Source organism: Pseudopodoces humilis, chromosome 2 (genome assembly GCF_049639895.1).
Source record: "Pseudopodoces humilis isolate 2021_Gansu_Grassland_sample_001 chromosome 2, ASM4963989v1, whole genome shotgun sequence".
NCBI lineage: Eukaryota > Metazoa > Chordata > Aves > Passeriformes > Paridae > Pseudopodoces > Pseudopodoces humilis.
In genome coordinates this window covers 72,551,683-72,569,220 of record NC_142201.1, presented here as the reverse complement: position 1 = coordinate 72,569,220, position 17,538 = coordinate 72,551,683, and the positions used below count along the sequence as shown (strand labels likewise).

The following is a 17,538-nucleotide window of genomic DNA, read 5'->3' as shown; positions in this document are numbered from 1 at the left end:
AAATTGCTTTGCTGTAGTCACACAGAAATTAGAATGTCAGAATATATGCATCAATGTCTGCTAGTTTGGAACACAGGCTTACCCATTCACTGACCATAAAATGTGGGGCATTTAGGAAAGCCAAGAAAGAAAATTAAGTATTCTCATGTGCATTGTGTGAGAGTGCTGGTAAAAGTAAGGTTCTGCTGGCTAAACGAGGCATACTGTATTGTTTGAGATCTTGGATGGCTTAAAAGAAATAAAAAATGACTGCATGAAATTGAACCTGGATGTGACTACTACTGATTGGGAATAGTGAATGATTAAAGATGAAGCTAAGGGTTATCTGTTCCTTCTAGTGAAAACCAAGAATTAAATTCTCTGAAGTGTTGTAGAAACCAGGAAATGTGACCGACTTCTTCCAGAACCCAAAGATCAGCAAGATCATCTTAGTGCAAGGATCATGTGTGGCTGACTAACCTGGAACTTTGGTTTCCACAGTTTTTGGTTACCAGCCTTTCTGGCCAGAGCCACAGAATGTTGATGCACCTTAGATTGTATAGAGGGGAGCTGTGAGTTTTGGCATAGCTTGGACAACTCCGTGTGTGTCAGACCACACATAATTTGCAACACTGGCTCCCAGTCAGTTTTTAGTATAGGCTAAAGCTTTTGTCTTGGTCTTCAAAGCAACTGTTGGATCAAACACCCTAGCAACATCAAAGGCTGTATTTCATTTTTGAACTGCCAGAATAGCTGTATTCCTCTGGAACAATGTAGATGATGAAATATCAGAACAATCATTCGTCAGCTGGGGACAGTGTTGGGTTGGGCTACAGGCTAAGAAAAAAACCCAAACCTGCGAGGTGATCAGGTGAATCCAGAGTAAGACATTTTAAAGAAAATGCTATAAAACCCCTCTGTATATATAAATGGCTTCCATCATGAACATGGTGCAAAAACAACTTCTGTTTTCATATAAAAAATAATTGTCAAAAAAAGAAGAAAATGAAGAAAATTTGAAATGCTGTCAAATCTTACAAGATATTTTATTTTTAAATATCCTCTTGTATGAGACATAATATGCTAAACTTTTAGAAGTTGTGTACCTGTGTTGGGTACCCTCCTAGCAGTATTTAGAACTTCCCTTTTCTTGGCATTACAATCACAGGCACCACTTATTGGGAGAGGCCATAGTAGCAAAAACTAAAGGGTGGCATAGCTCAAAAATGACTGAGCATTGTGTGTGATGGACTCAAATGAAGTGTGGTCAAATTCTAAACAAACCTTAAGAGTTTTGTTTCCAGCTAATTGGAAATATTCTCCCACTGTGCTTTGTAAAGTACTGTGGACTGAACTGATAGTGCCTAAGCAATTATTTCTCCTATCTCAACCTGGTTGCTAGAAACTGATAGATTGCTTAAAGGGTTGAACATCAAAAGTGCAACTCTAGACAGTTTAATTGGAGGGAAAAAAAACCCTTAATAAATTAGATATGAATTAAATACCATGATAAACACGCATTTTAGAAGTGAAATCTTGGTAAATAACAAAATTTTTCTATGTACAGGTTTTCGTAGTGGCTTTTTCAGTTCTCCATTTTTTTCCTTCTGATGGTAGATAGTTAAAAAAATAACCACCTGAGTGCCTATTGCCTGATAGAAATGAGACATCATTCGAGTCCCTTGGGTGTCTGAGGTACATAAGTTTCTTCATTTTTAAGTTTCTTTTAGCCTGCCTAACTCATTTACCTGAGCTCCATCAGCCATCCAGGCCTCTTTAGGAGGAGAGGAAGTTGTCATTACATCTTGTAACAAAGACAGAAGTTGAATTGGAGGTGTTCTGTTGATAAGCATGGCAAAAGCTCTAGAGGAGCTTGTGTCAGGGGGTGTATATTTTCAAAATGACTGCAGTAAGGTCAAATGTGATTGTTGACTTGGTACAATGTGGAATGTTGAAGGCAACAAGGTTTCCAAAACTTCCAGCACAGAAATTTTGCTGAATTTTTCTAAAGTGTTGAGTTTGCATAAGAAGACTCTCTTGTCAGAGGGAGACTGTGAATGCAAAAATGTTTTCATCTCAGTGTCATGTTCAAACTGGAAGTCTTTGTGCAGGTTTCTGTGGAACTAGAATTACAAAATAACATGAGCTGGTGTGGTATGAAGAGAGAGCTTGTCATACCTGAGCAGAGAGAAAAGATGATTGCCACCTAATTCAGTTCTCTTGGCCAGCCTGATTTGATGTCTTTGGTGTCAAGCACGGCAAGTTTCCTTCCACAGTTAAACTTCACAATAAATACACACTCCAAAGTGTGTGTTACGTTGTAGCCAGCCTTAGACAAAGTACAGGCCATCAAAATCTCTTCTAATCTCTTTTGATGGCAATTGCCTTAGGAGAAGTCTAGTCCTGAGTCTGTAAATTGCATCCTAGTTGTGTCTGAAGAACTTTTACACGTGTCTTTTTGAACTGTGATTTTACTTCTTTTCTCCAGCTCTTGTGGTGAGTAATGTGAAGTCAAAGATTTCTTTTTCCTGACTGGCTGATATAAATTTGAAGTGAGAGAGGAAAAAGAATGAGTTTCTGTTGTTCAGCTGTGGATGATAAATGTTCCTGCTCAGGTTCTTAACATTTTCAGGGTCTTAGAAATATTTTAATGAATATGTAAGCAGTGATACTTAAAAGAAATACAACCTCATGATTCCTGATGAGTGAAAGAGACATCTTTGCCAATTATTTCTTTTGCTATAGCAAGCATTATGTTTAACACTTCTCTGTGTATTTTCTGCTGGACAGAATTAATATGAATGTGTAATTAAAGCGCAGGTCTGGTCTGTGTGTCATAATGGAGAATATGAATGAACAGCCCAAGTTTTAAAAGATGATTGTCCATAAATGCTAGTATTACAGAACTCTGTTGCATGATGTCACACATACATATTAAAAAATACATTGTTCCATACAGCAGCTTTGAATGCTACTTCTTTTTTTTCCTTTCTTTTTCAATAGAAGATTGGTATGCACCAGCTGTATCAAAATAAGAAGCGCAATTGGAAGGACAAGTAAAGAGCAAATATTGAATGTTGTAAGAAATTAAAATAACCTATAATTTAATGCAGAATGATTTTCAAATAAGAAAATTAATTAGCAAAAAAATGACCTTCAAAAGAGTTTTCTGCAGAGTTAGTAATGCTCTGTAATACTGTACTAAGAGACAGGCTTGAATATATTATCTTGTAGGCAAAAACGCTGTAAAACCAAAACCAACTTTCTTGTGAAGTGGTACCTGATGTTCCTGAGAATCAACATGCTTTTCTCTTGGTGGTCGTTACCTTAGGAATCTTATAGTACTGAAGAGTTAGTGCTTTTAGTAATTTTATACATCCAGTTATATAATTACTTTTAGTGGTATTTAGAGTAGTAAAGAACAAAATGTGTGTTCAGTATGTTTTCCCTCTGCCCTCTGATTGGCTTTTGTCTCTTTCTTCTGCTTGCTTTCAGTACATTGCTAAGTGTCACTGGTCAAGCAAGAATGGACTCTTGCAGTGGTGACTGATCTTACCCATCACCAGCTCATTGCCTTTCACTCACTCTATATGCAGATACAAAAGAGACCATTGGTATGGTTTCTATTTGCCATTTTAATTTTGATTTATTTTTATTGCAGGAAGGTATGTGCAGATAAAGACTGTTCTTTAAAAACTTGGTGATAGAAATGATGAAAAATCAAAACAAAAATTAAGTTTAAATATATAATGATGTGAAGTTATTCATAGAATGAATGATCATTTAAATGAGTACTGTTTTAGAAACTCAGCTGTGTGCATGTTGATTAGATATATAAACAAAAGGTAGCAATGTCTTTAATTATAATTTCTTGGAATTTGTTTTTGCTTTCCAGCATAAATATGCATGGATCTAGGGTTCATGTTGCTTAGAAATGCCTGTAAGCTTTCTGTCTGCATTTCTGTGTGCATATACAATTGCATGTGCCCTCCAGTCTATCTTGTTTCTTTGAGCCTACTAGCAAAAATTTACAAAAGTGGTGCCATCAGTTTAGGATTAAGTGGAGCAGAACTTGTATCTGCAAAATTAGTCAGCTTTTTTTATATTACCCAGTACTTTTATGGAGCAGCGTCTTCTGTGCTCTCTTTGTTAAGGAATTAGTGAGGCACTGCCGTGCCCTGGGGAAACTTGCCAACGCCATCAGCCCATACTGAGATGTGCTGTGGGGACAGAGGGAAGCTGAGTCCCAGAGAAGAGGGATGAGGGGATCTGGGAAGATGCCTGAAGAACATGTATCTCTTGCAGAGGATGGCTGAAAGTCTCTTAGAGCAGTTAATTCAGCTTAAGCAGCTTTTTGGTTTTTAACGGCAAGGATACCCAGATGAGTTTTAAATCAGACTATTTCATTAAATTCACCTAACAGCAGTGATTTATGTGTCCACATGTGAGTATCTCTTTACCAGTGTGTTTCTGGGGACAGTAAAGCTGCATATTACTTAGACACTTGGTCTCAGTTGGCTGTTGATTAGTTGCTGCCTAGATCTCCTAGATTTCATAGATTTAAGGTTACTATATTGAAAAGTAGAATTTGAACATAAATCCTTGTGCTTCCTTTTTTAATAATGTTTCTTCAACCTTTAACAAACAGCCTTGGAGGAGAGTACTGGTGATGACAGAAATGATTCTCTTTTCCTGGCTATAGTACGGGTGGTGTTCGACTGCATTTGGGGGCAGTGGTTTTTGTTACAGCCTCCCCTATTAATGGGGTTGTGACATGGACAAGTTTGCTTCTCTTGTAACTCTCCGTTTGTCACCTCACAGGCTGAAGAGGAAACAGTGGCCTTTCTTGCTCACAGTGGAAGTGAAGAAGAGTTTGATCCAAGCACTCTCCCAGATCCTGATAAATATCCTGACTCTGATGCAGAGCAGGATTCAGAAAGTGAAGACAGCTATAGGTATGCACCATCTTCCATGTTCATTTTAAAATTATATTTTTATATTGCATGTTAAGAATTCATCTTACAGTCCTTTTTCTCATAGGACTTAGTATTTGACTTTTAAAAGTTTGTGTGTTAGGCGCTGAACAGAAATCTCAGCTAAAGACTATTGCTTTCTTCTATGAAGTTGTACAAGAATGATTTTTGAGACAATATTGAAGGGATCTTGGTGAGATTATTTCACATACAAAAATCTTGACTAATACCCTGGAGGTTTCTGTGGTGGGTTTACCCTCTTTGGATGCCTGGTGCCCACCAAAGCCACTCTATCACTGACCTCCTCAGCTTGGCAGGGGAGAGAAAATGTAGTGAGCAGCTCAGGGGTTGAAATAACACCAGGAGAGATTCCTCTACACCAGCTATTGTCACGTGTGAAGCAGTCTCGATTTGTGAAAAAATGCATTTATTTATTACCAATCATGTGACAGTAGGGTAATGAGAAATAAACCTAAATCTTAAAACACCTTATCCCCACATCTTTCTTCTTCCCAGGATTAACTTACAGTTTTTTCTACATCCTCATCCTCAGCAGCACAGAAGGATGGGGAATGAAGGTTGCAGTCTGTTCACATGTTGTTTCTGCCACTCCTTTCTCCTCAGGGGATGATCCTTTCCCTGCTCCCATGTGGGGTCTCTCCCGCAATCTTCTTCAGCTCTTTCCTGTGGGCTGCAAATTAACTATTCCAGTGTGGGTCCCTTCCATGGCATACAGTCCTTCAGGAGCATGTTCCTCCAGTGGGGACTCAAGTCCTGCCAGCAAATGTGAACATGCTCCAGCATGGGCTCCTGTCTCCATGGGGCCACAGGTCCTGCCAGGAGCCTGCTCCAGTGTGGTCTTCCCAAGGGATCACAGCCTTCTGGGGCTCCATGGGCTGCAGGGGCACAGCAGCCTCACCACGGGCTGCTGGGGAATCTCTGCTCTGGCACTTGGAGCACCTCCAGCCCTTCCTTCTGCCCTGACCTTGGCATCTGCAGGGCTGTTTCTCTCACATACTCTCACTGCTCTCCCTGGCTGCTTTTGTGCTGTTTTTTCTCCCCTTCTTAGCTATGCTATCCCAGAGGCACACCTGCTATCACTGATGGGCTCAGCCTTGCCCAGTGGCGGGTCTGTTCTGTTTCAGAAGTGCATTTCTCTTCTGTCACATTGCAGGTTCTTTCTGTGTAGAAGGAAAAATCTTGAAGTAACTTAAGGATTTGATGATCCCTTTGCAGCTGTGCTGTATTAAATAAATTTGTGCATGGTAAAACTTGTTAAATCCTATGATTCAGTATTGTTCAGACTCTTAAAGACTCATGTGGACACTAAGTAGAAGTAATTATACAGTAATAGATTCAATTAAATCAAAACAGTGTTTATAATGGTATGAGCCAGAAGAATTTGTTTCATGTAGTTCAATAAAAAATAAAGAACAGGGTGGGAATGAGGATCTGTAGTTGATGCCGACATACTCTGGGAAGATGAAGGGATACCACATGAAGTCCTGTGTGGGTCACTGCAATAAGAAGGCCACTTGTATGTTTGTGACGAACAATGTATCGTGTAACAGATGGAGAAGGATGATCTTGACACTAAAATGGGAGTATAGATGTCTAATTCATAAAGCTCTTGCTTTTCACATCTGAATTGGGTGAATCCTATGGGCTAGATTGTCCTTATCCGTGTGTCACTGTGTGTTGTGGAGTCAGTATGCAGAACTGGGTGGGGGACATGGATTTAAGGATTAGATAGCCCTGAGTTAGCAGGCTGGTGACCATGTCCCCTGGAGCCTGTTCACCCATGAATGCCAATAGAACTGACAAGGATGGGGAAAAGCATTGCTTTTTCTGAGCAGCAGTAAATCGCTCCTCCTTTGTGCAAGGGGGAGTATGTATTCATACATCATGTTTTGTATTGATCCTTCCCTCAGAATGTCAGCTAGACTCAGGATTAGCTGCGCTTTAAGAATAAAAGTTGACAGAGATGGACAGATTTTTGGCAGTGGTAGTAAGTGCAGACTTTTGTTGGATCAGTGGCTGATCTGGTCCCCCTAGAGTCAGGTCATGTGCTCTTAAGGAGAGCAAAGACTCAAAGAAAGTCAAGGTCCTTGGTTATTTTCCTTTTCCTGTGGAGTAGATTAGGAAAGAAAGAACATACATCAAAGGAAACCAGGGAGGTTTCCTTTACTGTATCTCTAGACATAACCTACACCGAGCATCTAAGCTGCCTTTGGAGCTGGAGAACAGACTACTACACATGTTGAAGAAATTTGGTTTCATCAACACTGCTTACTGGAAACAGTCCTTGGCCTGTCCTACTGCACCAAAGTACTGAGACATTGCCCAGAAGAGCTTTAGTTGGCACCATCTGAAATCACAGCAGTTGTGCACAGTCACACGCCAATACTTGTGCCCACACCATGGCCAAATCCACTTAGCCTGTAACAACTTGACTGATATTCCCTGGGCAGGCCATGGCCAGCACAGGATTATCCATCACATGCTGCGCTGTCACTGGAGTCAGCAGTGGTGCTGCCTTCCAACACACCCCGCTCAGGCACCCTGAGAAATAGAAAAGTTGTTTGCAGCTGTTCTAAAGGAACACTACACTGAGCAGCTTTGAAGCTCAGTGTAGGTATGTCTGGTGAGGTGCTCTGAGCACCCTGTAGAAGGCTTTTGAGAAGGAGCAAGGTGCAGCGGAGGAAATTAATTTGAGGCTGTTAAATCAACACTCATGCCTCATGCAACTCTCTTAGAATTGCTATTGAATTGTATGATGAGTTGCTTTGGGGGCTGGGAAATGTTGACCTAATGGTTTTAACAAAAACAAATCAGCTGAGAGCAGCAGACAGAAAAATTGGGCTTTGAGATTAGGAAATGCAAATTATTCTGTTTTCTATTTCTAAAATCCAGATATTTTGCTCGAAGAGTTGGATTCAGATAGAAATAAGCTGGGCTACACTAGCTGCTCCTTGCTTTAAGGGGGGAAAAATTGCTTCTAAAAGGGATAATTCATAGTAAGTATGAGACCTAGGGTGTCTTCCTTCAAGAGTCTTTAAAAAATAGACCACCTGTCCATGGTTTCAGGAGTCAAAACCATTGTTAATCTTCTCTGTCCTCCCACAGAATTTTTTTTTAAATGGAGGAGCTGTACAAATCATGAGTTAAATTTGCCTTTGCATAAAAAGTCCCTTCCAGCCATACCTTTACAAGCAGAGTAATTAATGACTTCAAGCATGTAATATGAGATTAATTTTTGTATATCTAGCAACATTCATCATATTTGGTTTAAGGCTATCAAATGTAAATTGTTAATGAGGTGAAAAATCTAAGAATATAGAACAAGGCAAAAAAAAGTAGCTGTATTTCTTAAATATTCATTTTGCAGTCACATTGAGTTTTTGCTATTTCTAATTTCTCAACCTCTTTAAATAAAAAAAAAAAGACCAAAAAAAAATTGGACCAAAGTTCCGATTGACCTCATCATTATCTTCTTAAATCTTTAATGGATATGACTGATCACATTAACTCCTAGATCAACATGGAGAGAATCTTGGGCACGAGGGGAAATATCTTTGTTCTGGTACTGTTTTGTTTGTGACTTTATGGACAGTTGCCAGGTGACAAGTGTGCAAGTTAGTAGCCAGTGGTACTTTGTTGTGTGCTTTCCTTTATTTATTAAAATTATGGGCAAATTGCAGTTTCTTACAGCTTCTTCTTACAGCAGGATGCTGATATGGACATGCTAAGTTTTAGGTCATTCTTGATGACATTGACATTACATTGTCTTTTGAGATGATTTATCTCAATCATGGTGCTCCTTCTAAAATGGATTATTCAGGTCATATCTGTGACTTTGTGAAGGCCAGAACATAATGTTGTGATGGCCAGAGAAGTACCATAGGAGAGACATTATAAAAAGTCTCAGTTTAAAAGCCTTGGTCATACTGATTAGCTGCAAAATCGGACATTGAGATATTGAATTGTTCTTGACAGAGGCTTATATATTCAGTTTTAGAGGTGTTTTGATTTATATCAGTGGAATGGCCAGTAGGGGAATCATAGAGTCAATTAGGGTGAAAAGGACTTCTAAGATTGAACCGTTAACCCAGCACTGCCAAGTCCCACTAAACCATGTCCTTAAGGGTCACATCTACAAGTCTTTTAAATACCTCCAGGAATGGTGACTTCATCACCTCCCTGGACAACCTGTTCCAGGGCTTGACAACAAGCCTTTTGGTGAAGAAATATTTCCTGTTATCCAACCTAAACCTCTGCTGGTGTAACTTGAGGCTGTCTCCTCTTGTCCCTATCACTTGTTCCCTGGCAGAAGAGGCTGACCCCACCTGGCTGCACCCTCCTTTCAGGCAGTTCCAGAGAGTGATGAGGTCCCCCCTGAGGCTCCTTTTCTCCAGGCTAAACACCCCCAGCTCCCTCAGCTGCTCCTCACAGCACTTGTGCCCCAGAGCCTTCCCCAGCTCCGCTGCCCTTCTCTGGACACGCTCCAGCCCCTCAATGTCTTTCTTGCACTGAGGGGCCCAGAACTGAGCACAGCATTTGAGGTGTGGCCTCAGCAGTGCCGAGTGCAGGGGGACGGTCACTGCCCTGCTCCTGCTGGCCACACCACTGCTGATCCAGGCCAGGATGCCATCGGCCTTCTTGGGCACACCCTGGATCATGCTTAACCACTGCTGACCAGCACTTCCAGGCCCTTTTCTGCTGGGCAGCTTCCCAGCCACTGCCCCCAGCCTGTAGCACTGCTTGGGGTTGTTGTGACTGAGGTGCAGGACCCAACCTTGGCCTTGTTGAAACTCCTAGAGGTGGCTTCAGCCCATTGATCCAGCTTGTCCAGATCTAGAAAATAACACAGGACAATATATTTTAATTACCATTTTTATGTGCTGTGGCATTCTGACAGCAGGTAAGGAAGAAGCTGCACTGGGCTTTATGGAAGGGACTGCAGTAATTAATCTTCATTAGGATTGCTGCCATGGCCTTGTGAATTAAAATTTATTACATGGAAAAAGGTTTGGGCACAGCATGTTTGATTAGCAAAATGCCAATATTTATGGGATAAATTATTCCTACCTTTTCTGAACTGTATTTTACTAGCAGATTCATTCATTATTCCTGTACATTTCTTTGGGAAAGAGCCTGTGTGTTTTATTGCAGCCTGGAAACTTGACTCATGCCCTGTAGTTCAGTGGCAAGGGTGGTTTGTTACCAGAGGAAAGCTAGTAAAACTCTGCTGCAAAGCATTCTCTGATAAATGTTAAGTGAAGCAGAGCCTGTCTAAAGATCTTGCCAGAACCACGTTGTTTAAACAGCAGCAACTTGGCTGTGTGACTGCACATTTCAAATGGCTGTTTCTCAAGCATTTAAAATCTAAACCTTACAGCTTGTTAAAAAATTAACATTGCTTAAAGCCCAGAAGCGAGTTACATACTAACAATTAAAGCTTTATATTTTTTCCCTGGCATTACCTGAAAACATAATACTGAGTTTATTTTGTAGTAGTTTAAGAGTTTCTTGGTGTATAGCTATCAGGGTCATAGTTAGAGCCCATTTTCCAGATGCCATTCAGATATGCAGGCATTTGTTTCAGGGACAGGATTCATAAACTGTACTTTAATGTTTGAATAATAAATATTTTCTACCAACTGATAGCATATTTCTTAGGTGTTACAGCTGTGCAAATAGTGGCCACAGAAATTACTGTGCCTGTTGATAAGTTGGCTGTTGGTAGCTCCTCACCTGTGTAAACACAAAGTAAATCCTTTGATCAGGCAGCCTCAGACTGCATGGATTGTTCAGGCAGCTGAAAAGCTAAATTTCACCAGATGGTAAAAGGAAGGAATTGTAAACCAGATGCACATGCCACTTTTGAAATGTTATTAGTAGAAGACAAAAAGATGCACTGGCCTTGGTTTGGATCTGAATTGGGGGTTGCTTTCTGACTGAGTTGTTCTGCTAGAATCTACCTTAGCATATCTTTGTTTTGGCTGTTTGTGAACACTAGCTGGTAGTACATCAGTTTGTGACGAATGAGGGGCCATTTGTGTCCATGGGAAACGATAAAAGGACTGGCTCTGCAGGGTGACAGGCCTTCAATTAATGGAGGAGGAATTCATTTGACAGTAAGTGCAGAAATTATTCCCATATAGCTGCTTTTGCACACTCAGTCCTTTCACATGTGGAACCAAGAGTTATGCTTGTTACAACTCCATCAAAGAGCTTTCTGTCCCTACAGCTAAGGAAAAGCAACCTGAATGAGCACAGGATATCTCTGAGCATCATGATGCCTCACATTTTTCATCTCCCTTTTAAAATTGCCATTATCACCTTTTGTAAAAGCTACAACTCAGACAGCTCCTTCAGAGTAGTACAGACCCTTTCCACACCACCGAAACCCACGCTGGTAAAAATCCATCCTGGAGGAACAGGGATGGGGGTTGGACTTGCTGTTCCTCAAAGGCCCTAGATCATTCTATGGATAGTCAGTCTGTATTTCTTCTGCTCCTCAAAATTAGAAACATCTTACTTGCACATTTCACACGATTCTCTGTTTACCTTCCAAAGCTGTTGTTACCAAATACTGTTTTGTGTCTACTTTTTGTGCATCACAAAAACACAACTATTTAGCTCTCTTTATTGCTTGTTGGTTTTGCTGCTGCTTCTGGTGTTATACATTCCTCTTCATTCACCTCTCCAGTTCACAGCCCAGCTGGGGTCAAATTAGTGTGAGAATACACTTGCCTATGTGTAGATGCATCTTCTGTTTACACTGCTAATCAAGCTGCACAATCCCTTAGTAAGAAGCAGCTTGACTCAGCAGACTCATCCCACAAAACTTAGGATGAAAATTAATCATAATTGTGTTGATGTGCTTTTGTTTGTGGAAAAAATTGAGGAAACTCACAGTTCAGTTCCTTCTGAATGTGTTCTATATTTAAATGTTTTATCTTATAGATATCTAGGCCTGTGGGCCTCTGAAACTCCAGAAGTGATTATAATTTTTGGTGTTTAAAGTCTGCTGTTTCATAGCTTGTAGGTACAAATGCATAGCTTGTGAGGTTTCTGCAGTGTTTTAATTGCTACGATGTTTTTAACTAATGTCCTAGATGAAGCATTAGTCAATTATGAATGCAAACTGGGCTTCAGAGTCCATTCAAAGACTGGAAATAATTAGCTCTTTTGCAAACAAGCTAAAATGCTTTTACTTAATGAGGCCTTTCTTGCGCTTTTAAAGTGAACCCCTGTAGTCTGTCCTGATCAAAGTGAACACCATGAAACTCCAGCCCAGACCCACACTGTCCACTTGGAAAAGTGAGAATTCTTTATGCTTCAGTATATTTTCATGTACTGTCAGTATGGCTTCAGCATTTATGGAATATCTTAGAGCCGCTACAGAGAAAAACATGAGAGTCCTTTCCCCAGAAAAGGAGTAAAATGTTGGTTGCAAGCCCTGAAAAGCCACCCCCATGTAAATGATAGCTCAAAGGCAGCAAAATTGCTATATCCTGTGAATTATAGGAAAAGTGAGTATTTGGGGCAGTCATCATCTATTCATGGAATCACTGAATGTTTTTGGTTGGAAGGGACCTTCTGTGTCATCTAGGTCCAGGACACCTTCCACTAGACCATGTTTCTTTACACTGTTTCTCTTGGGTAGGCAGGGAAGTACAACATAAAGGTAGGGTATTTCATTTACCTTTATTGTGGAAATGCAGGGTGTTTCTTACAGGATTTCCCTCCTTCCTCTGGGCTATAATGAGTAGGCAGAAGGTGGCACTGTTTTTTGACAGGTGGGATGGACGAGAAAGGGAGGCAGGTCATACTTGTGCAGCCCACCAGGCTGTCAGATGTCCTGTAATAATTCCTTCTCTATGGAGGGACAGCCAGAAAGCGCAGTGTACAAGCTGCATTGTGCTGCTGATCCCTCTCCAAGAGCACTTGGGAACTTGCTGAAAGCTGCCATGTTTGGGGTTAATGTTTGGGTTAGCCTGGTGTCCAGTGAGTGCTGAAACTGAGACTGTTAATTAGTCCTAGTAATGGAAAAAAAAATAAGGTGGGCAGCTGAAGGTGGGTTGAATTGGGCATTGGGTTCCTTTGCTGTGTTGATTCTCAGGACAGTATTCCCCAGTTAGAGCTATTTATTGTAACTGCTGCTTCTAATTGTTAAGTGTCTAAACAGTGTTTCTGAATGGAACATTTCACAAGCATTATATTTACACTTATGCAATTGTAAAAGTTTTGGACATGAAAAAATTCTCGTTGAAACTTTTATGTAAGGAAACTGAATTTTCTGAGTAGAAATTTGGCAAATGTTAATTGAAAATCTGAATTTAACCGACTTTTTTAGAAAAGCCTTCACTCTGTTTTTGAAGTTCCATTTCTATTTTTGTTATGTTTTAAAAAATACAGACATGAAAAGCTGAGAATGGTGTCTTGTTCCAGTTAGCTTGTTTGGATGGAAGGTTTGAAGTATGAGGGCTTGCATTTTACTAGTTTGAGGGTATGAATTCTACCCTACAGTGTACAACAGCCAGCTCTCCATAATCTGGTTCACAGATATATCTTAGAACAGATTTTATTAGATTGTTTTAAACTTAGATAAGAACATTTTTAGCATGTTTTCTGTGTTTTGGACAAAAAACACATGAAGATGCATGTAAGCTCTGTCCTACCTCCCATTGTTGTCACATGGGCATATGGTAGAAGCCAGATGAAACAGATTGGCAGCTGTTTCATCCAGATTGAAGGCTGCAAAAGGCAGCATCGAGTCTTTTAAAAAAACAGCAGAAGAAATAGGAATTCACTAGGGAAAATGACTGGGTTTGGGCTTTTCCTCTCGTGGCAAAGAGGTGTTTAGTAGCTTCCAAGGGAAATACCTCAAAGAAGGGGAAAGAGTGATCAAATGAGATAGTCTCAGATCAAAACAGTATTAAGTGTAGGATTTGCCAGTCAAAGGACAGTTCTGTTATTTTTGGTGCGTATTTATTGTAGGCAAGATCTTGAATGCATGTCAAGGTCCACTGACACATCACTAAATCAGTTTTGTCAAGTTGTCTGTTGCTGTGTTAGGCAGCAAATATTAGATAAGACTTATAGCAATATCTTGATACAATGTAATCAATTAAGACAGCAGAACATCCACCACCACCACCTCAGTCTGAGAACAGCTCTAATTTAGACATTCAGAGTTTATCAGCTTCCATTGCTTTACCCTTCTGAATTGTAATTTTGTTTGCTCTTATCTTGACACAAATTTGCCTTGTTTAAAAAGAATTGTTAGATTACATGATGATATTGATTACCACAGTTGTTAAAAAGACTAATTGATTTTTTTCTGCAGTGAACTTGAGGAGAAGACTGGAAGAAAGAGGAGAAGCTATAACAACAGTGTCACAGCAGAAGAAATGCCACTGAAAAGAAAGAAGCAATTCAGCCAAGAGGAGGACCCCTGTTTGCCATTAGATACTGGGCTTTCTCTGGCAGAGGATGAAGAGCTTGTACTACATCTGCTCAACAGTCACAACTAATTATTTTTCTGCAGGTTTTCTTTCCTGAGACATTTCCACAATTTTGTCAGTAGTTTACACAAAATGAATTTGGCATCTGGGCAGCTGGGTACCAGTGAATGTAGATAAATGAGTTCCAGATGCAGTGGGATTGCCTTAGATTGGCTCATAGGTTATAGACAATATTTAGTTTGATTTATAAGGCTTTCTAAATGAACTTTTCAACCTAAATCCCCAGGTGTAATTTTGCAGTAGCATGTTCATAATTTTAAATCTCCAAGTTTTGAAACAGTTATTTTATTTTCATCTTGCTTAACTGAAAACAGGATGTTCCTTTTGTGACTATGCCAGGTTTGTTATTTTGGAAGATATACATTTTTAAGGAAAAAATACTGTTGGCAGCTCAGATCATATTTAAAAATAAAGTATGTACTTTCTTCTGTGTATAATGCACATATTTTAAGAATATTTTAATAAAAATTTCTAGAGCCTTGTTGTAAACTTAATGGTGTCTCAGCTTTGTTATGAAAGCATATATTTATCCTTCAGGTATCATTTCTGTTATGATTCTGTCACTGGTGTTAGGCAATTCAGAAAACAACTTTTAAAATCTAAAAACTGAGTCTTGTGTTTGAATCCCATACGAATGAGAACATGTTGTCTCATAGTTGCATCTGTTTGGTCTTTCCATATCAACATATTAAATACTCCTTTTTTGTCAGTATAATTTTTTTTTTTTTTGTCACAGGAATCTGTCATCACCTATTCAGTACAACCCTTTCCTCTTCTCCCTGTACTCTATGCTGTCTTTTAGCTCACTTACCCCAAACTGAAAATATACTGCAAATTCTTGCCTCCAAATGTTTCTTCACTGTTCTGCCAGCAGGCAGGGTATCATAAAAACAATATTATAGGCAGAGCACATCTGCCATCTGCTCCTTCCTGACAATGTGGATTGAGAAGAAATGACTGAGTTTCACAAACAGCTAAACATGAAAGATGGGATCTGCTTGGCAGCTGATGTACAGTGTTTGTTTAGTCTACAGTGCCACAGTGGGCCTTGAAAATGTTGTGATCTGGGACCAGCATCACTGATGAATCTGTTAATGAAGAAGGATCTGCTGTGGTGCCGCTGTGACTGGTGCACGTGTCCCGTGTGCCATCGTGTGAATGGCTGCAGTGAATGTAATGAGCAGCCTCAGCAAATATCTGTCTGTGCTGGGATAGCAGAGCTCCTGCTCCTGTAGCTGTGGAGGAAGGCAGAAAACTGCAGTGCAGAGGGCTCCACCAGCAGAAAGCTGCTCAAAGATGATATGGTATGGATATGGATGACAATGCATACAGTGGTGTGTACTTTGAGATATTCACACATTCATAGTGTACTTGGTGGTGGTCAGTTGTCTTGTACGTCACCTGATGTCTCTCAAATCAAAGCTTTGCTCTAAGAAGCATGAATACTTGCTGTTGAGGCAAGCAAGTAAAAATCCAAAAGACTTACTGTTTCTGACTAGAATATTCGTATTTATATGCTGAAGTGGGAGAGAAATATTCTTATCTACTGAACAGTAAGACTAAAAATTAAATTATATATGTTGGAAGGATTGTGGTGCACTTCTTATCTTGTGATAATTTTTTGTCTGCATAAAAATAATTTTTCAAGTCCTTTTACTTTTGTATTTTTGGATAATGAAGTTTCTAATGTATTTGTGTTGTTTGATATAGAGACAGTGTTTCTTGAATCCTTAGGGAGTTAACTTGCTTGGAGCAGAAGTAAGTTGCTTTACTTCCTTGAAATAGAATCCCATCTACTTCAAATGTGTCTGTCCTTGAGGCAATGGTGTGCATATAAAAATGAAGCCATGTGAAAAAGAGGAGGGAAGGGGATTAAGGCAGATGCTCCATGCCACGAGTGTGTGTAAGAACAGGTAACTGCTGCATATGCTAGAAGTAGTAAGACAAAAAATCCAGCATTCAGCATTTTTGGGAAGCAGCTGTGGTCCTGTGAGCTGTAGATCTGCTTTAATGGGCTTCTTGCCAGCCCTGCTTCTAGCAATGTTTTTCTGGTCTAAGAAAAGCACAAATAGACAAAACATGCCAGTCTCAGGACTCACTTGACTGAAGGGTGTTTTCCAGGGAGCTTGCTTCAACTCACACCCAGGGACATCTCAATCTGATGCTGAAAAACTTGGCTTGTGTGTCCAGAGCTAATGGGCAGGAGGAGCAGACCTAGTTGGGCATGCCACCCATCATCTATCTCCTTTTCTCCTGGTCCCAGAAGTGCCGCTGTAGCATCAGAATAAATTCCAAGCTTTTGCAAGGTTGCATTTCATAAGCATTATAGTCCCAGCTTTACATGGGAGAAGTGGAAGCAGGGAAATCATAGCAAAGACTTCCTTGGTAACTTTATGTAGTTGATCTACAACTCCTAAATCGCTTGTGATTTATCAAGAGCAGCCTCCCACTTGACATCTGAACTGCCTTCTGTGCAGAATTGTAACTTTCAGGTGTTGCACTGTCTGCCTGGATGGGTTTCAGGCTTCTTCACCCTTGTAAGTTGCCACCTATGGAAAACCCCCTTTGGAGGCTCCTTCAGGAGGGGTGGAAAACGCGTGAGTAAGATGCTGAGTGTTTTTCAAGGCCATTGGCCAGGAGACATTCTTGAACTGCCGAGCAGGAAGTCTTGTTTCAAATAATGCCTTTTCAGATCAGTTTGCATTTGTATATTATATTAATAGTGGTTGATTTCCTTCTGCTGCTAAAATGGTTCTAGTGTGTTGATTTATAGCTGGGTATAGCATTAAGATCTATTACATGCAGCTAACTCTGAAGATACACATTAGGCATTTATGTAATGAATGGCACAGTTTAGTTGGCTTTTCTTCAGAATAAACTTTCCTCTTTGTTGTGTACAAAATAATGAAGACATTTGTTTGCCAGATAATTTATTACAATTTGTTTGAAGCCTCTGGATAAAAACTGGAAGTCAGGTGAAAGTCAGGAGAGCATTGAAGGGTTTGGGTTTTTTAGATCAGGTGAATAGACTGACACTAGATGTGCTAGCTACT

General features: G+C 40.0%; 1 protein-coding gene across 1 annotated transcript in view; it reads left to right on the top strand.

Moving 5' to 3' along the window:
- DDX10 (DEAD-box helicase 10) overlaps positions 1 to 14,979 on the top strand; it is a 158,604-nt gene extending 143,625 nt beyond the window's left edge. The window contains exons 17-18 of the mRNA XM_088051434.1: positions 4,801 to 4,934; positions 14,308 to 14,979. Of these exons, the coding sequence (XP_087907560.1) occupies positions 4,801 to 4,934; positions 14,308 to 14,494 (321 nt within the window). The 3' untranslated portion in view covers positions 14,495 to 14,979. The remainder of the gene's footprint in view (positions 1 to 4,800; positions 4,935 to 14,307) is intronic.
- The last annotated feature ends 2,559 nt before the right edge of the window (positions 14,980 to 17,538 follow it).